The 14,074-nt window shown below is 41.2% G+C and overlaps 1 protein-coding gene across 2 annotated transcripts in view; it reads right to left on the reverse strand.

The window, feature by feature from the left end:
• The window catches only part of sh3rf1 (SH3 domain containing ring finger 1), a 32,827-nt gene extending 18,753 nt beyond the window's left edge, over positions 1-14,074 (reverse strand). The window contains exons 1-2 of one of the 2 annotated variants that reach the window (XM_020081196.2): positions 13,770-14,074; positions 12,339-12,849 (exon numbers count right to left, since the gene is read on the reverse strand). In XM_020081196.2, coding sequence (XP_019936755.2) covers positions 12,339-12,725 — 387 coding nt within the window. In that variant the 5' untranslated portion in view covers positions 12,726-12,849; positions 13,770-14,074. The remainder of the gene's footprint in view (positions 1-12,338; positions 12,850-13,769) is intronic. The other variant, XM_069522424.1, reaches the window with a different exon arrangement.

The raw sequence follows: 14,074 nt of genomic DNA on the forward strand, positions 1-14,074 counted from the left end.
TTGGTGTGCAATACAGGAAATGGGCAACAGATAAGCCATGGCAGGCAAAATGCAGAAATATCAAGTTTGTGAAAGCCAGTAACAGAAAGAGACCATTCAAGATGCTATCATCAAAACAAGCCAAGCGTGCAATTAGGGGACTATATTTACAAAAATCTGAGCTTGAGTTTAAAGTTGTGTTTTGGGAATGTGATTTTGATGCATTGTCCCCTCTAATAATTATTTAATTTTCTTTTTGTATTTTTAAATATTTACGGAGATATGTTTATTGATGGTAGTTTTTGTCTGTATCTTGGCCCTGTAAGATGTACCCTGCCTCTCGACCAATGTCAGCTGGGGTTGATTCGAGGCCCATCCTCTGCCCCTTTAAAGCATAAGAAGCATAAAAGGATGTATTTGTATGTATTTGGGAATTATTTTATGGCGCATTTCAGCTACACTTTGCAACATATTAGTTCTGATTTCTGCTGAGTAATCTCTGTGTTGTGAAGTGGCCTTTCTTCTCTATTTGTTGAAACAGGGGTGATGAATGAGAGCTGTTTTCTTTTTATCCCTGATTTCAAAGTGCTCCATTAAAACTAAATTGGTTGTATGTTCCAAAAGCATGAACATGACGTCAACAAGGATAATATATAAATGCGATATGCCAAACTTTCTCTCTGACATTTAAATAATGTTTTCACACAGAGTTTCAGATGAGGAGCTCTTCTCATAGCAGATCCTCCTGACACGACTTACTCATCTGGAGCTGTTGTCTCCCTTTCATTTAGACAAAAGAAAAACTTCCACTCTCTGGTTTCTATGGAAACTCCACATAGGATCACTTTTTGGGCTATTTATGGTTTTCTTGACAGTGCAGTGAATCTTATGAAAGAATGTCTTTCAGACTCCAGCCAGTGTCCAATTCTGGGAGAGGGTGCAGTGATGAGGCCCAGGGCAGTGGTTAAGTTAAATAAAGACTATAGCCAGTTGGCAGTTAGCTTAACTTATCATAAAGGGGCACAGGGGGAAGCAGCTAGCCTGGCTTTATCTACAGGTATGAAACCAACCTGTAATGCACCTATTCAGCTCACTAGACTTCAAACCATTTCATGCAAAGGAGGAAGTCCTTCTGACAGTAGAGAAGCGTTACTGCAACAGGGTATTAAATGCATTTTGATGTTCCGATAATGCCCACGAATCAGCTAAGGCTCATTGAATGCCAGGTTGAATGCCAAATTCAACTAAGTCTTATTATTATTATTTGGTGAACTATCCCTTTAAGACCAGATGCAACACATGTGTGTATACCTTTACAAGCAGGTGCAACGTCTGCGTACTTCTCCATTTAAAGCCGGATGCCATGTGTGCGTCTTATCCACAATATCATTGTTTTCAAGACACGTGACTGATGAAATACATCACTGAAATTCACTGAAATACTCATGAGGAAAATGAAATGTATAATGAGAAATGTAGTTTCTTTGTTTGTTAGCGCTCTTAGCCTGTAGTAAAGTAACTTTTAAAAAATTGCTGACAATCTAAGCGAGGAGAATGATATTAAAGTAAGTTACAGCAGGGTTTCATTGATTAAAACAATGAATATATCAGTAATGAAGATTCAGTCCAAGCCACAGATGAGCGTTACCTAGCTCCCACCTGGCGAGTTGAGAGTAGGGCTTGCTCGCTCGTGTGTCTAGCCAGGCTTTGCGCACCACAGCTCAGCCTGTGGAGCCTGTGGACGCCGCCTGGTGGGCCAGCTAAGATAGACATATGATATTTTATCACGGGCCGGATATAATTGTACCACGGGCCAGAAGTGGCCCGCAGGCCTTGAGTTTGACATCTAGAGTGACGTTAAAGTCGCATTGAATTCCAATACGGGTCACATAGCTGTTCAGACTGAGGTCGCATTTCAAAAAATCTGATCTGTATCAGATTTATTCAATTGAATACAATTCAATTAACAGAAACAACAAGCAGAATTAAAAAAAAACAGTGATCAAGTATACTTAATATACTACTCAGCCTCAGTGTAGTAGAATTATTTATCTACTGTGTTTTGGAAGGAATGAAATAGGAAATAAGCCATTCAAGCTTTCCAAGAGCTTTACTCTATTATAACTCACTGTGCTTGTTTGTTTCCCTCACTACACATCAAATTAGGTCCCAAACATTAGTCTACAGACATGCAACACTCAGTCTGGAGGCCAGATGGAAGCTTGGATCACATGTGAAAAGAACAGGAAGTTCCTCAAAGGCCCTCAAAACTGTCCTCCTGTTCCTCCTCTCTTTCCTGGGTTAGTGAAGGCATCTCTCAGCCTAATATGTATAAATACTGTGAGAGACAATCTGCTCCCCTGCGTGCCAGTTACAAAACACATCTCAGGAGTAACCACTTACTGACCTCAACAATCTAAAGTTTTACTGCCAGTTCCTAACCTTTGCTGTAGCCCAGGGGCTCATGTGAATTCGGGTGCCAGCCTATGATCAAAGCCATCCGTCTCAAAGTCGGGGTACTAGCCCCATAAGGCTGCCATGTGCAAAACCAGGAACTACATAGAGATTTCTGTCTTATGGTAGTATGGTCTATAAAAACACATGGACAATCAAGACATTTCTGTGCTGAGCACAGCGTAAGCTGTAGATTAGTCAATCAGAGAGAAGTCATTTCAGCAGGATGGGAATATGGATTTGTGGGGGAGCAAATGCACACACTGTACACCTCACACATGCTGTTTTCATGAAACACTTGTGTGTTTTGGGTGTATTGGTTGGCTCTACTGTGAAAATTAAATTACACTGTAGCACTTGCACATGAACTGGCACACATCTATGTGTTGCCTTCTGTGCCGGTTTTCTTTACCTGGCTGGCCTCAGATGAGGGGTAAAAGCTGGTGCTGGGTGGCCCCTGGATCACTCTGTCTGCTTGTCTGACCAGAAACCTCAAAGAACCGAACTCTTTAATTCTGTGCCAGTTCATACACTGGGCTTAACAATAGCTCTCACAGGAACCCACTCGCATTTCAAAGCAGACTGAGAGAGCAAGGAAAGTACACTGCTCAAACAAATTAAGGGAACGTCATAGTATAACACCAAGTCAGTTTAACTTCAGGTATATCAATCTGTCCATTTATGAAGCACAGGTGATTGTTAAAGGTAAAAAGCAAGACAACCCCCAAAAAGGGAATGGTTTTGCATGTGGTAGCCACAGACAATACCTTATTCTTCCTGACTGATTCTTCTCCAGTATTGTGTTCTTCTAGTGTCCTTGTCACTACTGGTAGCATGAGGCAGCACCAAACAAGGATGCCAGGTCAGTAGGTGGCAATTAAGTCTACATCAACAATCAGTCAAATACCAGAGAAGAATGCAGCGGTCCAGGTAATATTGGGTGAAGCAGACATCTGTGAACACTGGTAATGTGGTGCAGTTATGCCAAATTTAGCTTTGAACTAGTAAATAGACCTAGCAGTGTTAACCAAGAGAAACAGGTATATAGCCACAATTTTTTGGGTGGTTCTGTGGAATGCTTATTACACTCAGCAACAGTGGGCATGCGTGATGCAAGCTGTGTTATCATTGTTTCACAAATGCTGTTTTACATGTACACATGGAAACAAAGTAACCAGAGTTTTTTGGAAAGCAGTTTCAGTGACTCTGTTTTGTAAAATATCTGCAATAATGTCAACAGGGTGATAAATAAAATAAATAAAATGTTATAAATAAATAAATAACATTTTGTTTGAGTGACTTGTTAAAATGCTTAATAGACAACATTGAGAAATCAGTCCAACCTTTTGAATTTCAAAACCTCTGATCATGTTGAGAAATTATGATTAAGACTCTCACAGTTGCATTGAAAATGTGACGATAGTTGGGAAAAAACCTCCCTATAACCAACATAGTATTTAGGTAAAAAGCCTGGATTCAATCTGTGACAATAAAATCTTATCAGATATTTAGCAACATGGATTAGTACTAAGAGGTGTTGCACTGAGGAAGTTAGCTTGTATCTAAGCTACAGAAGGATTAGTTCACAAATGTCACAGTATCTGCGTATTGAGTAGCAGTCAATATGAGCTGAATACTAAGCATTTCCTCACATTACTCTCCACTGTGCTGGTGAATGTGTGCAGTGTCTGTGGCCTTTTGTTTCTCTTCGTCTTTCAGGGTGAGCCACCTGCTCTGCTCTACACAGGCTGACTTCAATTTACTCAGGGTGTTGCAAGTTGACGGTAAATCTGACAAGGAAGTGGACACTACCTACTCTGTAGAAACTTAAATAAAACTTAAAATATAACTGCTGTCTACCAGTTATCTATGTTCACAATCTGACTGTTTCTCACATGCTTATGCTTATTTTTCAATTGTACAGTGTTGCATGTCAGAATAGTGGGCTACTGAAGATCATTTGCTTGCATTGGCTGGTATTTGTACTCCTCTACAGTGGACAAACAAAGCCAGGATATTGACACAGCAATGGCAAAGGGCCAAGGCACAAACACTGCATCTGTTCTTTCTGACCCAAGACGCAGAACAGCACTGGCCATTTTTCAATCTCTTTAGAAAGTGTGTGAGTGTTTGTCTATTCCGCCTCTACTAGACCCAGATGTAACATGTAGCTGCTGACTCTCCTTCACCTCCGCTCATTGCTCAGTGAGGCATCACATACTGTAGTGACAGTGTCAAGGGGCAAATCTGAGGAACTGAGTTTTGGGCCTTCACCAGTTTCTTGGTCCTCAAGCCTAGAGACATTTGACAAGCATATAATTCTGCTGGCACACACATGCACCACAAAAAATCCCAGGCTACTGTGTTTACTTGGCCCACAGTAATACCATTACACACTGGGTAGAAAAGAGACACAGAGGCTAGTGCCTCTAAAACTAATCAGGATGTCCATGTACATGAAAGCTAATAGCCCTCTCCTCAACATGATCAGCATGAAAATCAAACCTTTCTACCACGGAGGAGAGAAAAACAGGCAAATTGCTTTAAACATGCTGCCAATTTCAACACAGGTTTGCTGTCACAGGTCTATTTGTTTACTACTACTACACACCTGTGTTTTTGTAGGTGTGTACCGAATAATGGACCCTCATGGATCTAAAATCAGTCGGTGACTCATTTAAGCAAACATTGCCATGGATTTGTGAGGCCAAACCCTCAGAGGCCAGGGTCTGTGTTTGTGTAAAACAACTCAAAGTACATTTACCTCTAATCAGAACAGTTACGATTGGATAGGAAGTGTGAATAGAGACTTCTAGTCAGTGTTTGTGGTAGGAAGTGAGCACAGAAAACCCCCAACTCCATCAGACCCAAGGCTTTGTCAGGGCTCTCTCTATTCAAATCCACCTCAATAATTAATCACGCACTGTCAGGACCAGAGACCCCACACATGTGGCATAACTTAGAACACAGACTTCCAGTAACCATGGTTTTCAAGATTTTGGCATTTTCTTGCAAAATAATATGGAGGTTATTCATTTTCTTACTAATGGAAAAAGAGACTCAAGTGGAAAAGCAACACCTTGTTAGAGCTAAAAGGAATTGATCAATAATTTGGTCAACAGGATTAATCTGCAACTATTTCAATAACTGAATATTTTCCTCTACCAAAAATGTAAATAGTTCACTGTTCTAGCATTTTTTATGTGTGTTGTTTATGAAAAACTAAATAGCTTTGAATTAGTTTTTCTTACAGCAAAAAAATAAAAAACATTTATAGACATCACACAAGGTTTTAGAAAATGACCAAAGCTTTTTTCCCCATTTATGGCATTTTATAGACTCAATGACCGATACATTAATTGGAAGACAAAATATCGGGCAGATAAATCAATTAAAATATTCATTAGTCGCAACCCTGATAGAATGGAAAAACATTTTGGCGCATCCATGATAAGGTATGATGAAAGGAATCTTCAAATGATTCTCAATGACAGACTAACAACTAAAAACTATAAATGTATGCTTTAGGGAGAGGTTTGTAGTTGCGGAGAGTGTTCCCATTATGAATACTAGACTACAAATGCCTGTGCTATAGTAACTCGTGAAATGTGGACAGAAAGAATATTCTACTTCACTTCAAGTTACAGTATGCAACATAATCATCGCCTCTTCATTCTTTGGGCTCAGCAGCAGATACCCGGCTCCTTCTCACAGCTTGGACAAAGATGTCACTCAGAGGACAAATGCAGATTAACTGCACCTCTGGGCCTCAAAGAAAAACAGGAAACTTTTCAGCACATGGCAGCGCAACAAATACACACAGACTACAGAAGAAAAGCTAAAGAGCTGATGAAAACATTTGATAAAATCAGTTTTCCCTCATCTCAGGAGGCGATCTGGAACCACACATCTCTCACGTAGCAGCAAGGTGAGCCAGAGGCAGCTTGAAGATGTATCAAGAGTGGGTAATAGCTATAAGGTCAGAGGTCAAACAACTGAAAACAAGACTCCCAGCACATCATGATTCTGCCTAAGGGATGGGAACTGAACACTTAACATGCCAGCAGTTAAACGGCCCATGGATGACCAGTCCTGTCCGACCAATCGTAACACAGGTTGAGAGGTCAAACTGCTCTGTTAAGGCCAGGCAGGTATTCGGGGCACCTTGGGAATAGGGGAGGGACACAATGGGACAAGTGTCCAACAGCTGAAAAAACAGTCAAAGGAATAAATTCCACTGAAAATAATGTAACCATTTGGCGTCAATGCATAACACCCAAGCCAGAAGGCTAGTTGACTTAAGTCCTTTTATATTACTGGTGTAAAGTGCATTAATATATGAGAAGAAGCACACATGTTGTCTGTAAGACAAACAGTTGGTACACAAAAGTTGTTTCCTGCAGAACAGGCCACTGGACCACACACATAAAATCACTAAAGACAAGCTTTTGCAGGCCCCCACAGGTGTGATAGCACTGTGGTAAAGAAGGTCATGGCTGCATCTCTTACTATTGTCATGCTGACAGACATGGCAGGAGATGAGATATGGACGGAAGAGGCAGGGAGGTGTGGATGAATGGCAAATGTGGCATTTTTGGCTGCCGGACCACCCAGAATTCAACAAATGTTACCACTCCCTTGTTAACAAAACCTATAAGATAAGGTCAAATGTAATCATCAGTTCACATAGACATATAGACATCCCAAAATAGTCCAAAAATGTTGGCCAGGTGGCTAATACTTTGTAAATATATGAATCAAGGCTTGCAACAAGATGCAACTGCTGCAGCTGAGTCTGCCCCGAGGCACATCACTATACATAAGATAATGAACTGAGGTACAGACCTATATAATGCATGTGACAGATACAAACCACAACCATCCTTTCAATCAACAAATTTACCAGCGAGATAACATATAACACTGAAAATCTAACTTCAACAATCACACAGAAAGTCAACACAAATGCGGGTTGATATTTTAAAGAGCTTTCATGGAGATGGTGCATGTGAGCTGGCAAGTGGGACGAGACTAGACAAGCCCAGTGTTTAGAGTAGAAACAGTGACCTGCAACCACTCAAACACAAACACAAAACAGCCTATTCTGTCTGAAGAAAAAAAGGTAAAAAGGAGATGGAGCAAAATAACGTAACATTTCCTTATAGGTGTCTTGAAAGTCTTGAAAGCCCAAAAAGACATCAAAAGGGGGGGTTCATCAGGAGAGCAATGTTTCACTACCACAAGGAGGCCATGGTTGCATCTTAATTACACGATTAGGTCTTTTGAACATCTCCTCGGGAATTACGTAAACCCATACATGGAGAACAGTAATTTCACACAACATAACATATCACTTGCGCTGGTTTCCCCAAAACATTTTAAGAACGTTTAGGAATGTGAGAATTGCAAATAGGTGTGAAAGTGATGAAGAATGTGTTGAGTAGTGCAGTAGACTGCAATACCAACCCATCCAAGTACCCCTCTTGCCCTTGGGATATGCTCCACTCCATTTTCTGGGTTACAAATTTTTATATCTGTGTTCACAACTTGGTATTGTAAAATAACTTATTATCGACCAAATTTATATATACTGAAGTCAGAAAATATGCATATGAAAATGTAATTTACCATCTGGCATAGAAAACCTGCACTTGTCATTAAAACCTGACTTAAGGTAAGGTGTACTGTACATAAATGTATAAAAATACATAGTGGGATCAAGTCCCAATCCCATTTCACCCTTTAGCCCTTCCCCTTCATTTTGCACATTCCTGTGTAGGGGTAGGCTTTCCCAATACCTGTTGGGATGGAGGGATAGGGTAAATTCGAAGATTTTTCCGACCCACACTTCGAACTCTCCAAATGTCTTGCGAATCACCCGCAAACTGGGAGAGAGACCCAAAAATGTAGCTATTTCTCCATTAAAACGGATTTAAAAATTATGATAATGATTGTATCTTAATTTAATATAATTTCAATGTACAAACAACTTTTTAAAAAATCGCAAGTGTTAACATGCTGGCAATCTTTTTTTGCATGATAATCCCGTATTTTCACATAATTTCATGTCGCATCCCCCCTCTTTGAAGATACACAATGCACTTGATTGAACCCGCATATAGCAGCGATGTTATTGAATTTAACTGCTCCTCTAATAACAAAGCATTCTGGCAGGGTTGCCTACAGACCGCTGCTAGCAACCTGAAGCTGTGCGCTTTTGATTTATACGTGAACTAATGCATCCAAGCTTCAACCACTACCCCTTGTGACTCAGTTTCAAGGGAGAAGATAACCCTCAAAAACAAGGGGTTGGGGTAGGAAGAAGGGGTGAAATGGGATTGGGCCTTAATGTTGCATTTTTTCAGAATGAGAGTCAGCAGTCAGAGGAGAATGGGGAGCAGTGCCAACTCACTGTCTAATAAACTCTAATCTCATTAGACCTTTAACAGGCTCCAGCCTGGATTTAGACAGCCAAGAGGGAGGAAGTACATGGCAGAAATATGGGGAAAATACAGCTTGTGTCTCATAAGAGAAAATTACAGGTGGCTCCAAAATCCCTGACACGCACTGTCCAGAAGGTCACGGCTACTTGTAGACGTCCGTGGGAAATACAGAGGAGGCAAGAGTAAAGTGTGAGCATGTTAAGTGAGCAGGAACCAACAGACCAAAGCCCTTTTTGAAAAATTCCCAGTGGAAAGAAGCAGTATAAGTTTGCCAGTAAGTGGGCGGCATGAGGATGTAATGATGGGGTTCTGTCGCGCAGAGGTCAGCCAGCCGGCAGAGAGGAAAGGCTTCAACAACAATATGATGTCATCAAAGAGGGCCAGTGTGACTCATCAACCTCAGACAAGGGAGGTGCACAGGAATTTTAATGAGATACCTCCACATATGGAAGCCATAAACAACATTCTTCTTCTCTGAAGAAGTGATTCAACTACAAATGACAGGACAAAGCACCCCATAACTTTATTTTAAAAATAACTGAGGAGAAAAACTAGACTGAACAACTTCCTTCAATTACTAAAATGTCAATGCTTTCTGTTGGTCCAGAATTAATTCAGTGTATTTAAAGATAATGAGAAATAATGATAGGTGTAAGGGGCAGCAAACATGAGGCCTATAAAAAGGAGATGCTTTTTCTTGTTCAAGTGCTCATTAACAAAGATGAGACAATGACCTAATTACATCCCCAGGAGCTTAGGAAAAAATTGTCTCATTTCCCATCAACTAAACACACAAAGACAGTCACACACATACCAACATGATCACATATAACAGGTGGAACTCCACCACATTAGCATTATCTAAATATTAGGGCTCTAAATGTAATCTAAACTCTGTGGCTAATGGGTAACACTGGTAAAAATTAGCACTGATGCTTTTATGACGAAGGCAGAAATTATCAGAAAATAAGCTCTATTTTAATTCTGTGGGTGTACAGAGTACAGACTCTGCAGGGGACCATAATGATTACTGAAGACATCCAGAGAAATCTCTCTCTAATTCTTCTTTCCTCTCCCTTGTCTGCTCTTGCCCCTGAATGACATGACTCCTGAACCCTGACCTTTGACTTCCAGACAGCTCCAATGGCTTTACTTGCTCACACAAAAATACCCCTGAGCTATCTGTTTTCAATCTGTGTGAACAAAATACTGTGTTATATGAGTCAACAAAGGGCGAGGGGCAGACAAAACATTCATGTAACGCAGCACCATGTAGGTGAGTCATCAAATTGACTTTGAAGGGACCAGACAACCACAGTGCTAAATTCAAGACAAACCTTTTTATTCCCCTCATCAAAGAGATGCCAGGGCAGAGTGTCAAAGAACTGCTGCAACCTCTGAAATGGTAAGAGGAGGGGCAGAAAGCAGACTGTGCGAGATTACTCACTGAACATTTGACCCTTTTGGTCCTGATGACTTCGCTTCGCACTCATCAGCTTCTGTTACTGGTAGCTTTCCATACACACACACACAATCTCTTGGCCATTCCACAAGTGTTGGTCAGTCAGCAAGATCAGAGGGGACCCGAAACAAAACCCTGTTGTGCATCTGTCAGGCAGTACCCACCAATCTCCCCTCCCATCCATTCTCTGGCCATATAACAACTAGAGGTGGAGCTCTGCTTGAACAGAGGGCACAGCACCAGAGGAGATGCTTTAAACCTTGAGATAACCCCTTTAAAAAATGTATAAATAAAAAAAGACATGAGAAGTAGGACAATAAAAAAAGTAGAACTAAGGGAGTCACCCGGGGGCAGTGAAGCACTCAGTCCCTGAGAGGCACTGGCCACAGATCAGGCTAGGCAATCAGCAAGAGCTTTGATCTCCACCTTTAATGTTCTGAAAATGTTTTAGCTGCGCAGCCATGTCTTTTCTTGTTCACTGTCATCAGCAGAATGCCTCAGGAGCACAGAAAAGACTTGACAGATGCTATTAGTCTATAATATGACATCCCACAAAATAGTTGGCAATGCAAGGATAACAGCTTCTGAATGTACTTTACCATTGTACAAAACATTATATAGTTTTTGCATGTCGGAGCATTGTACCATCCCTGCCTACAATGAGAAACAGTAATCAGCTGTCTTAAAAACAGAGTGGTGAAATAGTTTGGCGGTTTCAAGTGTCCTGTGTTTGTTTTTTTTATCACCGACAAGCAGGCTTTTCAGAATCGGGAAATTCTGCAATGCACAAACAGCTTTGAAATGAGCATGAATCCTCTGAAGTGATAGAATAGCAAATGAGGCGGGTCCCTCAGTAGCGTTTTTAGCAAGGTCTCTGATCTTCGTACCTGCATGGCTAGGCAGATTCATTATCAGCACTTTGACATTCCAGTGATTCTACATAGGACCTTGACCTTTTCATCTACCCTATCCTCCTCGTGTGGAGACGGCAAAAGCTCAAAGAGGGGCCTGTGGGTATTCCACTTTTTTTTGTCCCTCTCACATTTTTTGCAGTCTGGTTTTTGTAGTCATGCAATAATACCATTTAAAATATTATCTTGAGCTTGATGGGAGTACACATATAGCAAGAAATGTTAAAAAATGCATGTGTATAATATTATTGAGTTGATGATTTTTCTTGTGTCAAAATCTTTCCTGGAGTGTGCCATATTATATTTCTATTCTATTCCAAATAGTGTGGCATGTACACACGTAAAGGCTTGAGTTTTTCAACTGATATGTAGAAGGAAGAATTTAACTGGTTATGGATTTTCCCATAAAGGAGTGCAAATAATATTGAGAAGATCTGTTTTTTCAAAAAGCACAACACCAAAGCAAGACGGTGATATTTGCTGTCTTCAGCACTTATTTTCATGTTCTCTACTACAGAAAAGGGGAATCTAATGTTTTATTTTAATGTATCCATGTGTTTAAAAGCGCATCCCTTTCTCTCATCTTTATACATAACGCTGTAGAAAAACAGGCTCTCATTCCACAATTTTCTCCTGTTTCTCCAACTATACAATTCCTCTCAGTACTGCAGACAGAACAACCCTGCAGTCCCACTCTGCATTTCTCACGTACATTCACACACAACGCTACAGCAAGATCTCAAGTGAAAGAAAGATTTTGGCATACAGCATTGTCAGCAGCTAAGAAACAACTGCAAGTCCTTCTTACAAGAAAAAGCCCGGCTGCAGTCAGTGCAGAGAGCAGAATCATTTGTTGGCTAAACTGCTCTAAATCACTGCCATTACTAATGTTGGGCTGCTAGTCAACTGGCTGGCTTTTGGATCACCATGATAACAGTTAATCCACAGCAAAGATTAGAGGAGCAGTAATGCAACATGCTGCTTTTAATCCACATAGATTTTCTCTGTTTTGTTTCAGCTTGACCCCAACAATGGGAAACATAGATTCATGCTCAGTGATCCATGTGTAGTCACTGTGAGTGTACTTACCCGGACAAGGGTGCTCTTAGCCTGAGCTCGCTGGGGTTGTGCTCCTGGGGTGCCCTGGTCCCTGGTGCCCTGCTCTCTGCTGTGTGCTCTGGCCACAGCTCCAGATGTACCATTTGTGCAGACTACAACCCCTGGACCAGCCCTACGAGGCCTCTGCTTGATGCCATCCAACAGGCGCACAAGGAGAATGTTGCTGGGGAGTTCATCCACAGCACACTCCACCAACGTCCGGCATTCTGGGCAACGCAGCTCTCCACGCGAGCCTAGAATACCTTGGAGGCATCTACGACAGAAGGTGTGCTGACAGGGAAGAACCTTTGCCGAGGCGTCCAGCCGCTCCAGACAAACAGGGCACTCAAGCAAATCCAACAAGACTGACTCGTCCATTCTGTGTGTGTTCTGCGTTGACTTCAGCAGAAAAACATGGTGCAGATAAGGTTGTTGTTGGAAGCAGGAGCAGCACTGTCACGTCACTCCCATACCTCGGCTATGGCCATGGCATCTGCATCAGCTACAAACAAGGGTAAAAACAAGGATATTAATCAACTGTAAATAGGCCATAGTGTGCACACAATAGAGATCATATATGGCATACACTGACTAATGTAACTTCATGTGTTGAGCATTAGGAATGTTTTATTTAAATTTCCACAGACAAAAACTGACACAATAAGGTCACCTTTAATATGACAGCTAACTGATGAGCTGACAGCACTTGCAAAACACAAAACTAACGCCCTGTAGTCTGCCATTAGATTACAGAATAGGGGATGGAAGTTAAATTAATCTAATTTACAACTGGTAACTGATCTCAGTTTTTTGGACAATAGAACTAAACACGTTCATGGTCGCGACTAAAGAGACAAACCTACAGCGACGATGCAACAGAGAAAGACTGTGATTTATCCATCAAGAGTGAAAACTGAGAGTCATTTACAAAGACGGTGGTCAACACGCTTTATTTAGTGACTAGTGAAAAATATTCTGACAAAGTTCAGATGCTTGAATCGCATATTATAAACGCTGACATCACAGGAAGACGCTGGGATGATAGAACACAAATGTTTCAGGCTTGTACGACAGCAGCGTAACTCGGGAAAAATGTCAATATTACGTAACACATAACAGCACGAAAAACGTGTAGTGGAACTTTTGGGAGTTTTCATGACACTGAAACTCAACGTATTAGCCTTTAACCGGACATGAGAGAAATACAACTATAAATGTGCATATTAAAGCAAGTTTGTTAGCAACCACCGCTCGCTAGCGAGAAGGCTGCTTCAATGTTATAACCTCATAAGTAACTAACGGTTAGTAAGTTTTTTAAAGCGTTCACTCTTGACAAAAACATTTCAACAACTTCTCTGGCATATTATAAATTATTGGTAACACTTGAAAAGTGATCCGCCCGGAAAATGTATTCCAGTTTACCTCTTCAAAAACAGGACTCCTCCTCTTGTTGCTCCGTATCTCCCAATTTTTGCCTCCGTGCTAACGTTACTAGTTAGCGAGCTACCTGGAGTCTTGATGAGCACTTACCTGGAGGATTCAACTCACAAACACTGTTGTTTTGTCTTTGAACGCGCGCGACGTGTCCTGCAAACACACGTCTGTCATGTAGTTAAGTAAAACACAAGTGATAAGGACACAGGCGACACAACGCAACTCCGACCGCAGTGAGCGCCATGCTAGTTACGCTACTAGTGTCCTGCTGGACCGTGCAGCTGGAAACAAGC

Source organism: Paralichthys olivaceus, chromosome 3, assembly GCF_024713975.1.
Source record: "Paralichthys olivaceus isolate ysfri-2021 chromosome 3, ASM2471397v2, whole genome shotgun sequence".
In the NCBI taxonomy this organism is placed as follows: domain Eukaryota; kingdom Metazoa; phylum Chordata; class Actinopteri; order Pleuronectiformes; family Paralichthyidae; genus Paralichthys; species Paralichthys olivaceus.